General features: G+C 39.5%; 1 protein-coding gene across 4 annotated transcripts in view; it reads left to right on the plus strand.

Moving 5' to 3' along the window:
* Positions 1-18,228, plus strand: part of ESR2 (estrogen receptor 2) — a 68,598-nt gene that overhangs the window by 9,767 nt on the left and 40,603 nt on the right. For all 4 annotated transcript variants that reach the window (XM_041757617.1, XM_041757615.1, XM_041757618.1 and 1 more), the window contains exons 2-4: positions 2,972-3,427; positions 5,273-5,445; positions 14,325-14,441. In XM_041757617.1, the coding sequence (XP_041613551.1) occupies positions 3,009-3,427; positions 5,273-5,445; positions 14,325-14,441 (709 nt within the window). In that variant the 5' untranslated portion in view covers positions 2,972-3,008. The remainder of the gene's footprint in view (positions 1-2,971; positions 3,428-5,272; positions 5,446-14,324; positions 14,442-18,228) is intronic.

The raw sequence follows: 18,228 nt of genomic DNA on the forward strand, positions 1-18,228 counted from the left end.
ATAGCATCCCTTCTCCCATAATTTTTCACTAAAAATGAGTCCTAAATCTAGCACATAGTCAAGGGGAGGTTAGACTCCACCTTTTGAAGGGAGGACTATTGAATAATTTGTAGACCTATTTTAAAATCCCCATAGGTATATTGTTTTGAAGACAAATGGAAATGATCATTCAAATGAAGATGTTAGGAGAAAGTAATCAGGAGCATTTAGGGAGCCAAGTTGCCTGCATGTGGAAGTAGGTGGCAGCTGGCATGAAGATATTGAAAATGGAGAACTTCTCAAGGCAAGCTTCTTTACCTGAAGATCTTTCTCAACCAGTCTAGTTATTAATGGTCATTCTTCTCTTTCCCAGATTGTATTATCCAATTATTCTAACCTTTAAGTTTCCATTTGTAATTTCTTGTATTATTTTGTGTCTTTCCTCCAAAGCTTCTTATGAAAAATTTTAAACCCAAAGGAGAGTTGAAAGACTGGTATAATGAATGTCCATAAGTCCACTGTCTAGATTCAGTAATTGTTAACATTTTTACTTGCTCTAGATAAACTATCTAGTTTATCCATCCAAGTTTTTTTTTTTTTTGAACTATTCATTGGGTGGCATTCTTTCATAAAGAAGAGTTTGCCCTCAATGATTGCATAAGCTACAGAGTCTCTAAAAAGGCAGGGTACAGACTTAACTCTTTTTCCTTAATTACTAATATTCAGAGTGAGGAAACTGATGTAACAGTCATTTGTAATGGGAGCTTTGGACTTAATTCCAAAGGTACCACATGCATAATCTGTATATAGTGCCAGATATTCGTGGAGTTTGTGCCATTTTGCACTACTACCAACAGTGTCAAAGAAAGTCTCTTTTTCCACAGCCCCAACAAGGAAGTCTGTTGTCAAACATTTGAATTTTTGCCAAACGTGAGAAAATGGTATCTTGTGGTTTTAATTTTTCTGAATGAGGTGGAACATCTTTGTGTTCTAAGAGCCATTTGCTTTCCTTTCTCTGTGTTCTATGTCTTTTGCCTATTTATCTAAAGAGTTTTTGGTCTTGTTTTCGCTTGAGGAGTTTTAAATGCTAGGACATTTAGCCCCTTGTTTTCTTTTTTCTTTTCTTTTCTTTTCAAGATTTTATTTATTTATTCATGAGAGACACACACAGAGAGGCAGAGACCTAGGCAGAGAGAGAAGCAGGCTCCCTGCAGGGAACCCGATGTGGGACTCGATCCCAGGACCCTGGGACAACGACCTGAGCAGGCACCCCAAACCCCTTGTTTCTAATAGAAGTTGAGATGCTTTTTTCACCAATTTGTCATTAGTCTTCTGACTTTGCTTATGGTGTTTTTATGATGTGCAGAGATTTACTTTTCTGTTCTGAATGTATTGGTCTTTTTATTGTATGTGGATTTTAAGCCATAGTGAGAAGGTTTTTCCCACACCCATGTTATAAAGAAGTTCATCTTCGCTTGCTTCTAGTACTTGTGCAGTCCCCTCTCCCTCCCACTGCCCCCTTTCCCTCTGAATCTCCTTCAGAGTCCTTCAATTTTTCTTTTTAACATTTGGATCTCTGAACCCTTTGGAGTTTATTCTGGCATATGTTCTTTTTCCAATGGCAGTTCTGTCCAGTGTTTCCTCGGTGATTTGAGCTATCCCCTTTATCAGATGCCAAATTTCCAAAAACTTTTGCATTCTTGAATTTTCTATTTTGGGATTTTCTGTTTTGTTCTGTAGCAGTCTGGGTCCAATCAGGAGTTAGAAATGATATAATCAGTTCAACAGGGGAGTTTTAATATAAAGAATAACTATGATGAAAGATTAAGTATAATAATTAAGTATAATAAATATTAAGTAAACTATAAATGGCACCTCAGGGGCGAGGGAGAACACTCAAGAAAGGACAGATTTGGAAGGGGTTTGGCCCTCCTTGGGAAAGGTGGGTGGGCCACTAACTAGCAGAGATTTTTGCCGGTTTAGCCAAGGCCAGAGCTGGTCTAAGGTGGCTGGGCAGGCAGGAGGACAGCTTCGGGGGTGCTGCCGGAGAGCGGGTGATCAGCAGCTGGCAGCGTGGTCGTGCGCTGGGAGTCCAGGTGCTGTGGATTGAAGGAGGTGGGGGGCACAGAAGGCCTTCACAGTGTGCCGGTAGCACCAGGGGAGGAGGTTTGTACAAGGAACAACTTTTTTATGACTTGTCAGGTCACAGTCTGGACAGGTGACTGTGGAAAGGTTATCGCCACGCCGTCTTTGCAAACTTGCAGAGGGACCTCGTTCTGGACCCGCAGCGATGCCAGACTCCACTGGCTGTTCTCACCCCCCCCCCCCCAACCCCCACCTCTGCTGGCACCAGCAGCCTCTTGCTCCCGTGGTGTCCCTGCAGCGCCCTCTACTGAGAGCGCTTAGCAGTGCGCTCACTTGTACCGGGTAAAGCACCTCCAGGGCTTACTTAGCGTGGGCTGTACCCCCAAGGGTGCATTGGAAGCTGAGAAAGCAATAAATGGATAATGACGAGGGCACGCTGGCCTGTCTGTTCCTTGTGTTTTATTACTGGCGACTCGTGTACCTGAATATCTGTTAATGCTGTCCGTGCTCACTGACCTGCTCTTTCAAGGTCTTCTTGGTTATGCTTGTTTATTTTTCCATAAGAACTTTAAAACAAACGTATCTAGTTCCAGAAAGGGGGGGAGGGAGGGAGAGAACTTGGCGTTTTAATGTAATCCTGTATTTTTTTGATTTTGTAAAAGTATAATAAATTCTTGTGGTTAAAAACAATTCTTGTAGCTAACCACAACAAAAGTAATAAAGGAGTGAATAAAGTAGCAAATGAGAGTTCCATGCCTCCCATTCACACCCCCCGAGGTTAATATTTTGGGGTCTGTCTTTCAGGATGTGTTTCTAAGCACATGTGTAAGTAATAAATATGTTTGGACATTTTGAATAGTTAGGCCTGTAGCTGTAACTTAGAAATGTCTTTTGTTTTTCTCTACAGCCATCATACCTGCCCATGAGTCTCTGAGAACATCATAATGTCCCTTTGTGCCTCTTCTCACAAAGAGTTTCCTCAGCTGTTGCCTATTCAAGACATGGATATCAAAAACTCTCCATCTGGCCTTAACTCTCCTGCTTCCTACAACTGCAGTCAATCTGTCCTACCCCTGGAGCACGGCCCCATATATATACCCTCCTCCTACGTAGAGAGCCGCCATGAATATTCCGCCGTGACCTTCTATAGCCCTGCTGTGATGAATTACAGTATTCCCAGCAGTGCCAATAACTCAGAAGGTGGACCCAGTCGGCAGGCCACAAGCCCAAATGTGTTGTGGCCAACTCCTGGACACCTCTCTCCCTTAGCCATCCATTGCCAGTCGTCACTTCTGTATGCAGAACCTCAAAAGAGTCCTTGGTGTGAAGCAAGATCACTAGAACCCACCTTACCTGTAAACAGGTAAATTCAGTCTTCATTCTGAATTGTACTTTGGGGCATTATTCGAATCACTTTATGATGTAGTGAGAAGAAAGATATGCATCATTCAAGGTCTTTATTCACATAGATTACTTAGAGCACCTAACACATATGATATTCTGAATTCTAGAATATCTATTCTGATTTTGAATCCTCATTAAAAAGTAAGCTTGTACATCTGGGTTGTGGGGAGAATTCACTCTCATGACTACCGTTTTTAGACATTAAAGATTGAACTTAAATCACCTTTTTCTTGATGAAGTGACATGTTTGAAAAAGAAGTTTTTGCTTTACTTTCAAGTTAAATCCCTCTTTAGTGAAATCCAATTTAGTGTTCATGACACACTGTGTCCAGGATAAAGGCAACTGTGGCAGTATTACTACTTAAATGAAATATACTGGACACAGAAGCCTGAAAACACAGACAATAATTGGTGTAAGCTTTTTAGCAGTGAACTAAAATAACATATGATAAAGATTGGTGGGAAACTAAATGTAGACTTTAGTTGAAATTTCTTGAAGCTCTAAAGAGTATTTGTACTCTTCTAAAGGTAACGTGATGGTTATTTCCATTTAATTTGTAATGTGTTTAATGATAATTACAGCTATGGAGGGAAGAGGTTGTGCTGGGAGAAAGATGAGGAGGAGATAAATTTCTAAAACAACCAAAGTATTAAGTCACTGCATATTAGATATTGAAATTTGTTACTTTCAAATGCTGTCGTAACACTTCGAGAAAGCCACATCACACAGTACTTTTATTTTTCTTCGCTTTTAAGAACTTTGTTGGTGAAAGAGAATATAAACGTTGTACATGACTTTTTTAAAGTACTGCTTTTCATTCAGCTTTCAAGGGGAGATATTTTGTTTCTGAGCACAAGATCTAATCAGAGTTCTGCTAATATTAGGGAAATCAACCCATAGTATAATTAGCCTCATGTATGAATCAATCATATTTCTAACACTTTCTTTCCAAAAGAAACATGGCCTAGCAAAATTAGGAACTAACCACATGTGCTTTTGGTGTCTGCCGGTGCTGCCTTGACCAGCTGTCCTTTCCTGTATGGGAGCCCCTGCCGCTCTTCCCAGCTCTGAGCACCTGCTTCCTTCAGAACCTTCTTTAAGGACAGGCACATGCCTACTTTCTTCGCCTCTCTTCTCCTTTCTCTTTTTTTCCTCTCTGGCCTTCCCTGCCCTTCCACGTTCATCCCTCCCCTCCCCTACTCTTCCCTCCCCTTTCTCTCTCTCTCTCTAAACCAGAGTATAGTATCACTTCAGTATAACATAAAGTGCATTTGTTACTCCTCTTGAAGTTATTTTTATTCTAGACCTTCATCTTAAATAGCAGAATGAAAGGTTCTCCCCCCCCCTCATTTGAATGGGAACTCTGAAAGGTAACACTTGAAAATAACTGCTACTTGAAAATGGGTGGGTAAGTTTAGACCCATCTTTACAGTGTTGATGAATTCCAGCAACAGTACTTCCTGCTGTGGTTCAGACCTGTGGGTAACACTTGCTCTGGTCACTTGTTACACTCAGACATGTGGCTACAACTGGCCATCTGTAGCTATTAGTGCTCATCGGTGCTGCATGGATGGGCATAGACTCCCGTAACCATTTTCAAACAGCAGTCATTCCCAACAGTATGATTCTTCATAGATCTGAAATCAGTAACAAAGGTGCTTGATCAGATTTCTTGGAATATATTTATCATGAGCCCTAGAGGGCAAAGAGGTAAATTAGGCAGTGTTCATGCTATTTTTTTCCCTAGAAAGTCCATCTTTTCTCTTAATGCTGTCTTACAATGAATGTTTTCTTTGCCCCCAGAGAGACACTGAAAAGGAAAGTTAGTGGGAGCAGTTGTGCCAGCCCCGTTACTAGTCCAAGTTCAAAGAGGGATGCCCACTTCTGTGCGGTCTGCAGCGATTACGCATCTGGATATCACTATGGAGTCTGGTCGTGTGAAGGATGTAAGGCCTTTTTTAAAAGAAGCATTCAAGGTACAAGAGTATTGTTAGCTGCTTCTTTAGTTTTCTACTTTTGCTTTCAAATACTTTTGTAGATGACTTGGCAGAAATTTCACCACTGGCCTGTTTGGTATATAAAGTACTTGATGAATGGTTCATACGATCATGTGTGTTTGGGGATGGGGTGGATGGTGGAGTGGATTGTTTCAAGTGTAGAGCACCTTATCCTTTAATTGTGGATCTTTACTCCAGAGCTTCAGAACTTGAATGGATCTCTTCCCACAATCATCCATCACCACCTCTTACTGGTTTTTGATTTGTGGTTACCATTAGGTTTGTATATAACATCTTATGTGTATATTAATTTATATTAGGCTGGTGATCTCTTAAATTTGAACCCAATCTTTACTCTTCTCTGCTATCTTTCAGATATATGGTGTCATACTTTACAGTCTTTTATTTTGTGACTCCCTTGACTGATTTTTATAGATACATTTAATTTTACTCCTTTTGTGCTTACTCCTGCTTATGGTTTTTCCACTGAGTCCCCTTTAACAATTCTTGTAGGACTGGTTTAGTGGTCATGGATTCCTCTTGTTTGTGTGGGGAACTCTTTATCTCTCTTTCTATTCTGAGTGATAGCCTTACTGGATAGAGTATTCTTGGTTATTGTTTTTTTTCTTTCAGTACGTTGAGTGTAACATGGCACTCTCTTCTGACCTGCAAAGTTTCTGGTGAAAGATTAGTTGACAGCCTTATGGGGGGTCCTCTTATGTGTAACTCTATTCTGCTGCTTTTAAAATTCTCTCTTTATCACTACTTTTTTTTGCATTTTAACTACTATATGTCTTGGTGTGGACCTCCTTGAATTGATTTTGTTGAGGGCTCTCTGTGCTTCCTGGATCTACATTTCTATTTACTTCTCCACATTTGGGAAATTTTCATCTATTATTTCTTCAAACAAATTTTCTGCCCCTTTCCCCACTTTTTCTCCTTCTGAGACCCCTTTAATGCAAATGTTATTATTATGCTTGATGGTGTTACTGAGTCCCCTAAGTCTTTATTAATTTTTCATTTTTTTCCTCTCTCCTGTTCAGCTTGATTGCTCTCCATTACTCTGTCCTCCAGGTTGCTGATATGTTCTTCTGTTCCTTATAGTGTATTATTTTTATTTTTAGTTGAATTCTTAGATTTATTTATTTATTTATTTTTTCTTAAATTTGTATTTATTTATGATAGTCAAACACACACACACACAGAGAGAGAGAGAGAGAGAGGCAGAGACACAGGCAGAGGGAGAAGCAGGCTCCATGCACTGGGAGCCCGACATGGGACTCGATCCCGGGTCTCCAGGATCGCGCCCTGAGCCAAAGGCAGGCACTAAACCGCTGCGCCACCCAGGGATCCCCAGTTGTTGAGTTCTTAATCTCTGATTGGTTCTTTATTGTGTTTTCTGTTTCTTTGTTAAGAGTTTCACTGAGGTCCTCCATTCTTTTCTCCAGTCCAGTGATTTCCTTTATGACTATTACTTTAAATTCTCTATCAGGCACGTTACTTTTCTCTGTTTATTTAGGTCTCTTGCTGTGATTTTTGTCCTGTTCTTTCATTTGGGACATGTTCCTCTGTCTCTTCATTTTGTCTAACTCTGTGTCTGTTTCTATGTGTTAAGATATATATGTGTTAAGAAAGTCAGCTATGTCTCCTGCTCCTGAAAGTAGTGGTCTTATAAAGAAGAGATCCTGTAGTGCCCTGCAGTGTAATGTTCCCTGTTTATCAGACCTGGTGCTTAAGAGGTGTTGCCTATGTGTGTTGTATGTACCCTACTATAGTGGCCAAGATGCTTCTGCCTTTAGTCCAATTGTCTGCAATGACCCTCTTTGCCTGTTGTGGGCAGGATTCAGTCCCTGCATTGTTAGTTGGCCAATCTGGAGCTGCCTTAGGCTTGAGTTGAATCAGACCAGGCATTTGCCAGAGATATAATAACACTGAACTGTAAGACACTTTCCCTGAGTTGTCCTCTGAGAAGCTTTTGTTGGTAGGTGAGGCCAGCAGACCAACTGTCTGTACCCCAGCCCACTGCTGGGACCACAGATGGACTGGTGTGTGTGGTTATCTTTCCCTCTCCTTAGGGGAGGAGTCACTTTGGAGTTGGCCCCTGTTGTGGTTGCTTGCATACTGCCAGGCTTGTGGCACCACTTTGGATGGGCTCTGGCCAAGGCTGTATGGGGTGGGGGTGGCAGGTCTGCAGATGAACATAGGCCAGGGCAGGCCTGCCTTTAGCAAATTATGTGGAAGATATTGGCACTGTGCTGGTTCTCACAGGTGTTTGTGTGTCTAGGCTGGGATCAGGGGGAGGGAAATGGTGCCCAGCAGCGTCTTTGTTCCTAGATGATCCGTGCCCCTCGAGCACATACTCTGAGATTATTAAACAAATTTCCCTCCCATATACCCCAGGCATTTTTCAATGCCTGCTGCTTCTATTTTCTATCTCTATGGGGCTATTTGTTGTACTATCTCTTTAAGGGCAGAGACTGTTTCCTCTTGCCTTCCCAGCTGTCTCAGAGCCAAGCTTGCTGAGTTTAAAGTTCCACCTACTAAATCCTGCCCATTGTAAGAACTCATAAAATTATCCCCCTCTGCTTTTCAAAGCCAAATGTTATGGGAATTCATCTTACCTGTGTGCGTTCCCTGTACTTGGGGTACCTGGTGTGATAGTCTGTTCATCCCCACTCTCCAAGCCTGCAGGTCTCTCCCTCCCATGGACAATCCCATAGGTCTGTCCCCATAGGTATGTTTAGGCCACAACTGCCTTTCCACCCTTCCTACCCTCTTTGATGTAGCCTCTTCTCTACATTTATCTAGTGGAGAGTCTGTCCTGTCAGTCTTTGGATCATTTTCTGGGTTATTTACACTGATGTGGGTGTTATCTAGTTGTATCCATGGGGTGAAGTGAGCTTAGGATCTTCCTATTCTGCCATTTTCCCCAGGAGTCCCTCTTTGCAACCCTTGTGAAGATAAAGCTGGAAGCAATGTACTTGTTAGGAATTACAAAGATTGTTTCTTCCTTTGGCTTATGTTTAATATTTGGCATGTGTAAGAGTCATGGTGGGATGGCTCCTGATAGAATCTAGAAGGTGGTGAAGGGTAGAAAGTTAGTAGTACAGAGTTACCTTCCCTTGAAATTCAACCTGTATAGATGACTACCTATTTGTCCTGGATCTTCTACTTAGTAGCTCTAAGACATTACCTCTTAGCCTGTTTCCTCCTCTGTGAAATGGAGATACTTACAGATTTCTTTTCAAATGAAATGGAGGTGCCTGGGTGGCTCAGTTGGTTAAGTGTCTGACTCTTGATTTCAGCTCAGGTCACGATCTCTGGGTTGTGGAATTGAGCCCTGTGTCAGGCTCCATGCTCAGTGGGGAGTCTGCTTGAGACTCTGTTTCTCTCTTTCCCTCTTCTCCCCATCTCATGCACACACACACTCTCTCTAAGTAAGTGGGTAAGTAAAATATTTTAAAAATATATAAAAATAAAAATGCAGTGAAGTTGGTTATATGAAAACATTTGGTCATTTATAAACTTCACGCAAATTTAAGATATTCTAGTTTTCTAACTCTTCTGTATTGAGATATCAACATCTTTTCTTTCTTTTTTGTGTTTTTCTTCTAATTCTAATCTTATTTAAACCCACCTTCTCTAAGATCTTCATAGCTGGGTGGATCAGGGCCCTCTGCCAATTAAAAACTTAATTTTATTGAAAGATAAAACATCACAGATAAAGGAAGAATGTGTCATCAAATATTATCAAAACGTAAATTGTATCATTTGCTTATTTATAATTGCTTTTACACAACTTTTCATTCTGTATTTAACATATTTAGGTACTTTAATATTTTTACTTATGATAATTCTAGTAGTAAATTATAAGGCCAGGCCTACTTGCTTGCTATTGTATAGTAAGAACAATTCAAATTTCTAAAATTCAGAACTGAACTCTTGATATGATATGATGACAATTCTCTATCTTGTTGAGATTCTACAATTTTATTCCTTAAGGAAATCTTGACCCAATACAATTAACTATATCCTTTGAGAAAGGTCCTTTTTATTTGCTGTTGGGAAGAAATCTCTACCTGAAACATATATATATATATATATGGAGAAAAGGGAATCCTTATGTACTGATGGTGGGAATTAAATTTGTGCGGTCATTGTGGAAAACTGTATTGGAGGTTCTCAAAATATTAAAAACAGAATTACCATATGATCTAATAATTCCACTACTGGATATTTATCCAGAGAGAACAAAAACACCAATTTAAAAAGAGATGTGCACCCCTGTGTTTATTGCAGCATTATTTACAATAGCCAAGGTACAGTAACGATCTAGGTGTATGTCAATAGATGAATGGATAAAGAAGCTACATACATGGTAAAATATTACTCAGCCATAAGGAGGATGAGATCTTGCCATTTGCAACAGCATGGTTGGACCTAGAAGGTATAGTGCTAAGTGAATTAAGTCAGACATAGAAAGACAAAAAACCATATGATTTCACTTATATCTAGAATCTAAAAACAATTTCCCCCTAACTTCCCAAGACCTAGTAGCCATTGACCTAGTTTCTTTCTGTATAGTTTTGCCTTTTGCTAGAATGTCATATAATTGAATAATTAGGTAACCATCTATGTATTGCTTCTTTTACTTATCATGATGCTTTTAAGTTTTATCCATGTACCTATGGTTCATTCCTTTTTGTTACTGGGTATTACTCCAATATATAGATCTACTACAATTTATTCATTTGGGGTATTTCCAGTTTTGTGCTATTTCGAATAAAACTTCTATGATTGTTCATGCTAATCCCTCTATGTAGACCTACATTTTTCTTGGGGAAATATCTAGGAGTGAAATTGCTGGTTGTATGATAAGCATATGTTTAATTTTATGGGCAACTAACAAACTGTTTCCAAGGGGTTTGAACCATGTTGTATTCTCAAAAGTAACATGAGACTTCCAGTTGTTCTACATCCTTATAAAAATCCTTGATATTATTAGCCTTTTTAATTTTAGATATTCTGTTGGGTATATAATTGTGTTTCATTGTGGTTTTAATTTGCATTTCCCTGATTACTAATCATTTTGAACATCTTTTTATGTTTTCATTGATTTTTTTTTTGTCTCTCTCTATAAGTTCTTATGTATAGTTTTATCCTGTTCTGTTGACCTAGTTCTCCATTCTTGTAAGTACCACATTATTTTAATTATTATAGTTTTATTTTTCACTTTTACTATTATAATTTTATAATGCATTTAAATACATACCAATATAAATACCTCCTATTTTAAAAGTATTCTGGCTATTTTCTTTATTTATCCATAGGAACATTAGAATAATTTTATTAAGTGACCTCCCATCCTTAATGTTAAGAAAAGTGGAGATTTTGTTAAACCTAAGGATTATTTTGGAAGGGATCTTTGTAATATTCTTCATATTAAGAACATATTCTGTCTCCATTTATTTAGGTCTTTTGTATCTCTTATACAGTTTTGTTAAAACTATGTATATGCATATCTGGTATCTATGTATATCTGGTATCCTCAGTGGTATTTCTGTAAATTTCATTCTTTTGGGCTATTTATTTTACATCCAAATGTAACAGTGGCACTATTTTATTCACTTTCATATTGGTGTTCATAACAAACTTTTATCATTGTCCTTTGAAAGTTGAAATCTATTTAAGTGCCACTCACCAATCTTTAAGGCTTTTCTTTTCACAGCTTTAGAGGCTGGGCTTTAAATGGGAAGCTCTGACAGCTGGTAGGTTATGTAGGAAATTCTTACCTTGGAGGCACATATTCCATTACTTGGGACTTATTTGGCCTTGAAGTCATGGAGGATGTCCTGAAGGAACAAATGCTGGGTTGTTGTTGCCTGCTGCTGAGGGACAAGCGTGCCAGGGAGGGTGCGGGTGATAAATATTGCTCTATGACAAGTGCAATATTGTGACAAGTGACAACACCGGGAGGCTAAAATGAGCTGAAACTCAGATATTCTGATCTGAAGTCCAGGGCTGTCTCTCCCCTCTATGAGGTTGGATATAAATGACAATAGGTAATCAGACTCAGTCTATAATTTTGTAGAGAGTACAGAGATAACCTGTTATGTTTAGATGATAAAAAGCACATTTTCCTATAAAGCTTTATATCTTCAAGAATTAGCTACATATTTTGCTTTTAATTTGGCTTTGAACTTTTCTCTGAATTTGGTTAGTATGGAATTGTGTGCTTTACAGACTGTTGCATGAACAAGAAAACCATTTTATTTTATTTTTTTAGAGGGGGAGGGGCAGAGAGAGAGAGAGAGAGAGAGAGAATCTCTAAGCAGACTCTGCATTGAGTGCAGAACCTGACATGGGCTCCATCTCATAGCCCTGAGATCATGACATGAACTGAAATCAGGAGTCAGATGCTTAACTGACTGAGCCACCCAGGTGCTCTGAGAAAACCATTTTAATATGTGAGATAGTATACTTTCAAGAGGACTTTTTTCTTTTTTGTCAATTACCTTGACCTTCTTGCATAAGACATTTTCTAGGCCGTTTTTAGTGTGTTTATATTCTTGTACTTTCTGATTTTTTTAAGTAAAATTATCTTTTAAAATAAACTCTGAGGGGAAAATAATGAACCTCTAGTCCCTTAAATGCTTATTGTTATAAACCTCTTTATAAAACCAAAAAGGATGACATCATATGTATTGTTCTGTGAATTTTTAGAAGGTCCTTGAAAGATTGCTGCTACCATGGAAAGTACTGTGGGATTACATTTACCTTTTAGCCATAAAGCATCTGTTCTAGAGGACAATCAAAAGTTTCTGATTGGAAATATATCTTGACTTTTAAAATATAATTTATTTTTGAATATTATAAATGAGGATAAAAGCAATAACAAGATAATTATCTGTTCCTTTTAAAAAATGTTGCGCCTTACCTTATATTACCCCATACTCTTGAGTGTGTGTGGAACCTGTAAATATGAGCCACTCCTTTATCTAACATGGAAAGTGGTATTGGGGGAGTCTCGTGATTATGATGCAATTGTGTAAGACTCCATCATGGCCGAGTGAAGACAGACTGAAAATCAGACAAGTGCCCCTCCTAGCCTGAAGGAAAGCAAGCATCATGCTGTGAACTGCTTTTGGGCAGGGAACTGGTTCCTCTATGAGTTGAGAGCAGTGTCCAGCTGGTAACTATGGTAAAAATGGGAGCCTTGGTCCAACAACTGCAAGGAGCTGATTCTGCAAACATCCTATATGAGCTTGGAAGAGGACCCTGAGCTTCAGATGAAACCACAGCCCATCCAACACCTTGATTGCAGCCTTTTGAAACCCTGAGTAGAGTAAGCTGTGCCTGGATTCCTGACTTGTGGAAATCAGATAATAAATTTGGTTTTAAGCTTATAAGTTTGTAGAAATTTATTATGCTCCATGGAAAAGGTAAACCATGGCCTTAAGGAGATTACTGAATGTGTTTTCTCTTAAAAAAAAATAATGGGGACCATGGCTTTTTATAGGGAAGTTATAGGGTTAAAGGAAATGATAAAGAATCTGGAAATCAGCAGGTAGTCAGAAATGTTGATGTGCCAGCTTTCCTGTACGTGGCTGTTATGAGGGTCACTTGATGGTGGTTTTTGCCCCTCGGCTAAACTGTCTTACTATTCCTAGAACTATGCAGTCCATACCCTTGCTGCCACCCCGGCCGGCCCAGGGAATGGTGGTAAAGTCACAAACAACTGATTTTCAATTTGTGTTTGATTGAACAAGTGTTATTGAATCTACCTAAAGTGGGAGAGAATTATAAAATTTGATTTTGATCCAATCATAAAACCATGTTTTTTTGGTTCATGAGTCAGGTAGGGTGGCTCTACCTCTCAGGGTTCGGCTCTGAGTTCTGGGTCAAGTTCAGGTCTGCATTGCATTTCCACAGATTAGTGGCTACCTGAGGCTTTTTTTTTTTTTTCCTCTTGGGAGCTCAAGAGGCCAAGGCAAACTGTTGGAATATCCCTTCTACTAGCCTACCACTGGCTAATGCAAGTTTCATGGCCAAGCTTAGCATCAGTTGGTAGGCAAACACAACCTATCCACCTTAGTGCCCTGCGAGTCACAGGGCTGAGGGAGGCAGTGGGGACTTGGAACAATAATCACAGCCAGCCTCAAGTGGCAGTTCTTTTGGTTCTTTAGTTTGCTAATTTCTTTATCTTCTTGTTGATTAGTTTCCTTCTCTTATTTGACTATGAATTCCTATAAAAATGTCATGTTAAATTCCAAAGAGGTATATATATAAAAGAATATAAGTAGTTGAATTTGGTGACTTGATACACAAGTGCTATTCTTGAGCAGTTCTGTGATTTGCAGCACCAATTTCAGGCAACTGTCTTACTTTCCATGTCCAAAGGAGAATATTTCTAATGAATCTCTTGAGGATTCTACGAACATGCAGAGGATAGCCTATTAGTCAAAGAAAGAATAAGATATGGAAATATTCCTAGGTTATCTTCACTCCCTAACAAGGCACTGATGAGGGCAAACTTCGCCCTTTGTTACCCATATCTGCATTAAGAAGATATCCCCTGGGCATCTGGGTGGTTCAGCAGTTGAGTGCCTTTGGCTCAGGTCGTGACCCTGGGGTCCTTGGTTTGAGTCTCTCATCTGGCTCTCTGCAGGGAGCCTGCTTCTTCCTCTGCCTATGTCTCTGCCTCTCTGTGTCTCCCATGAATAAATAAAATCTTAAAAAAAAAAAAAAAAAGAAGATATCCCTTACTTCTCAGCTGGGTAGCATTATCAGTGTTGACTAGAATATTGAATCAAAATACAGTAATAATAGCCTGACCCCCCTTTTTTTTTCTGCTGCAGGACATAATGATTACATATGCCCAGCTACAAATCAGTGTACAATAGATAAGAATCGACGCAAGAGCTGCCAGGCCTGCCGACTTCGGAAGTGCTATGAAGTGGGAATGGTGAAGTGTGGTAAGTTTTTGTTTCCCCTTTCTTTTTTTTTTTTTTTTAAATTTTTATTTATTTATGATAGTCACACAGGGAGAGAGAGAGGCAGAGACACAGGCAGAGGGAGAAGCAGGCTCCATGCCCTGGGAGCCCTACGTGGGATTCGATCCTGGGTCTCCAGGATCGCGCCCTGGGCCAAAGGCAGGCGCTAAACCGCTGTGCCACCCAGTGATCCCGCTTCCCCTTTCATCATATATTGGCCATGCTGACAGCGTTGTCAGGATAGGCAGAGGGACTAGGGACAGGGCCTGAGGACTTGGTAATTATCTTCAAGTATGCATATGCTGTCACACTGGAGGGGGGTGTTAATTTATCTCCTGTAGCTGGAGAGGACAGAGCTGAGGTGAACAGGAACAAGCTATGGTAGGCACATTTGGGCCCAATATAAGGAAGATCTTTCTATGATTCAAGTGGTCTGACAACATAATAGGCTGCTGCATGAATTAGAGAATTCTAGCCACTGAGGTACTCAACTGGGTTGGATAAACATCTGCCTGAGGCCTTGAGAAGACTGAGGATGAAGTTCTGGTAAATGTTCAGTTAAAGCTGTGACAAGAAAGTAGAATATCTTATGAGTTACTTGGATAGCTGTGGGAAAGACTCATGCCTATCAAGAGAAGATACATTTAGGAGTCAGAAATATGATAGAATTATGGAAAGCACGTAGAATATAGGTTCTGTGTTATGGTGGTAAGTATGCATATATATGTGTACATACATATGTGTGTGTATCTGCACGTAGATGCATACATACATGAAAAACAAAGACAAACGGGCACATAACAACTGACAATAATGCCTACATCCCGCTCTCTCTACCTGGCTAATTTTTGATTCATTTGTCTGTACACACATGCTGGGTTATGCACACTCACATCAGCTCTGCCTATACTTCTCCTGTTATTCTGCTAGATGGTATTTTGCCTGTGGTTAGTTGTAATTTCTCTCTTAGTAACTGTTTGAAAAATTTAAAACAAAAGTCTCTTTTCTCTGTGACGTTTCTTAGGAGTTCTGCCTTTTAAACATGCTCTTCCCTTTTTATTTTATTTTATTTTATTTTTTTATTTATTTATGATAGTCACAGAGAGAGAGAGAGAGAGGCAGAGACACAGGCAGAGGGAGAAGCAGGCCCCATGCACCGGAAGCCTGATGTGGGATTCGATCCCGGGTCTCCAGGATCGCGCCCTGGGCCAAAGGCAGGCGCCAAAGCGCTGCGCCACCCTGGGATCCCTCTTCCCTTTTTAAAAATGTATATTCGACGAGACATCTCATCCAGCTATATTATAGTGTAGCAGAAGTCTTCTTATTTGATCACACTTCTCTGGCTTCCTAGAATCACTGATATTTTCTGTTTTCTTTATAAAATACCCTACCCATGCCCATGACCCCCCAGTGTCTATTGGTTACTCTCTAAAACATTCCAGCATTTCTGTCCCCCACTTCAGTTATACCCTTATCAGTAACCAGTGGGCTTCTTCCAAAACCTGTTTCTACTCATTGTAACTGTCAAATTATATCATTTAATTAGAATTTATGCAAGCATATGCAACATGAGTAGGAAAAGACAATCGTTTCTGTGAAAGCTTTGGATAAAACTGTAAAGGAGGGGCACCTGGCTGGCTCAGTTGACTCTTGATCTCAGGGTTGTGAGTTCAAGCTCCATGTTGGATGTACTGCTTACATTAGAAAATACCCCCCAAACTGTAAAGGACTAGTAGCTATTGAGTTAGGTATGAGTGAGATTGGGGGAGAGGTCATAAACCTAGAAAAATTCTGAATTTGGATTGCTTTATAAGTGTTTAAGTTCTTGCTGTGTTTTAACAAAGCTGGAATTGAAAATTCAGAGACAGTGTAACACAGATGTGGCTTATGTAGGAAAGTCACTTCTGATTTAATTGGCAGAGGTACTTAAAGAAAAAGCCTTGGCTCTTTGACGAAAGATTGCAAATAAATGTTTCATATTTTAAGTTAATATTTTAAAGTTGAGTATATTTTTTAAGAAGTGATTTATGATTTAGTCTTAGGGTTAGAATGCTTAGGTCTTTAGGGTTTAGAATGCTTTAGTCTTAGGGTTATTGTACTTCCATCTGTGGGACAGCTCTAGCTGTAGCCCTGGTGGTTCGGGACCAAGGTAGGAGCACATGCATAATCTGTCTGCAGGAGGTGGTGTATATGGTGGGAATAACAAGAGGCCAGGATTCCCAAAAACTGAATCTCATTTTTTTCTCATTACTTCTTGCTGTGACTATGCTCAAACTTAACCTTTCTGACCCTTGGTTTTCTTATCTCTGAAAGGAAGATATCGGTTTCACTAAACTTTGTGAGGAATACCTGTGAAAAAAGGCATAAAGATCTAACACAGTGGTTGGCATTAAATTTTTGTCTTCCTTCCTTTCTCTCTCCCTCTTTGAAAAGCTCTTATAAGTTATGAGGAGTTTTAATGCAATACAGTGTTGCATAGAGTATAGAAATGTAGTTTAAGAAATCTTTCATGACTCTCACTCAAAAAGGTATCTGTGCCCCCATGTTCATAGCAGCATTATTTATAATAGCCAAGCATGCGAACAAACCTCAGTGTCCATTGGCAGGTGAGTGGATAAAGAAGTTGGGGTATGTGTGTGTGTATAAAAATGGAACATTTTCCAGCCATTAAAAAGAATACACAAAGAAATCCTGCCATCTGTGACAACATGGATGGACCTTGAGAGCATTATGCTAAGTGAAGTAGACAAAGACAGATACTGTATGATCTCACTTACATGTGAATCTAAAACAAACAACCACAAGCTCATAGAAAAAGATATCAGGTTTGTGATTACCAGAGGCAGGATGTAGGGGGAGAGGGAACTGTAGAGAAGTGGTCAAGGGTACAAACTTCCAGTTACAAGGTATGTAAGTCGTAGCAATGTAACGTACAGCATGATGACTATGATCATCATGACGATATATGAAAGTTATTGAGAGTAAATCCTAAGAGTTCTGAAAGAAAAAATAATAATTTTTTTCTTTCTCTCTTAGTGTATCTATACGAGACAATGGATGCTAACTACACTTACTGTGGTAATCACTTCACAGTATATGTAAGCCACACCATGATGCTCTACACCTTAAACTTACACAGCGATATATGGCAATTATTTCTCAGTAAAAATGGAAAAATTCTTTCATGGAAAAGAGAACAAGAGTATAGGTCATTGAATTTGGGCAAAAGAGAAATTGGGTAAGGCTGTCTAAGAAAAAATATTTTATTACCCGTGGAAACTGAAAGGAATGAGATGCATTGATATGCCAACAGTTGGGTATTTAGCTCTTTACTGACCACAGAGAGGGACCAGTAGGAGTGAACTTTCTTAACGATACCTCCCTCCTTGCCCAGAATTCTTCTTGGTTGCCTTCTCAATAAACCCTCCATCCATATTCTTCCTTCTCTCCAGTCTTGGAAGAATAGGAACCTACCTGCCTCCTGGATTCTCCTGCACCATTTCACTTCCCCCCTTTGATTAATAAATTACGCCTCTTTGGTTATCACCGTTTTCTTTTGCACCAATCTTATGTTTTCTAGGGAGACATTAATATGGTGGCTTAAATGGTGGGATAATACCTGCCCAGACTACCCTGAGGAATAAGGCTTTGTTCTAAGGATATGCTGAAATGTAAGTAGCCAGGAGAACTATCTGAACAGCTACATGTTTGGTCCATATTCCTATGTTGGGAGAATAAATTTGCATCTTTCAGGTGCCATCTCTTGATT

This window comes from Vulpes lagopus, chromosome 6 (genome assembly GCF_018345385.1).
Source record: "Vulpes lagopus strain Blue_001 chromosome 6, ASM1834538v1, whole genome shotgun sequence".
Taxonomy (NCBI): domain Eukaryota; kingdom Metazoa; phylum Chordata; class Mammalia; order Carnivora; family Canidae; genus Vulpes; species Vulpes lagopus.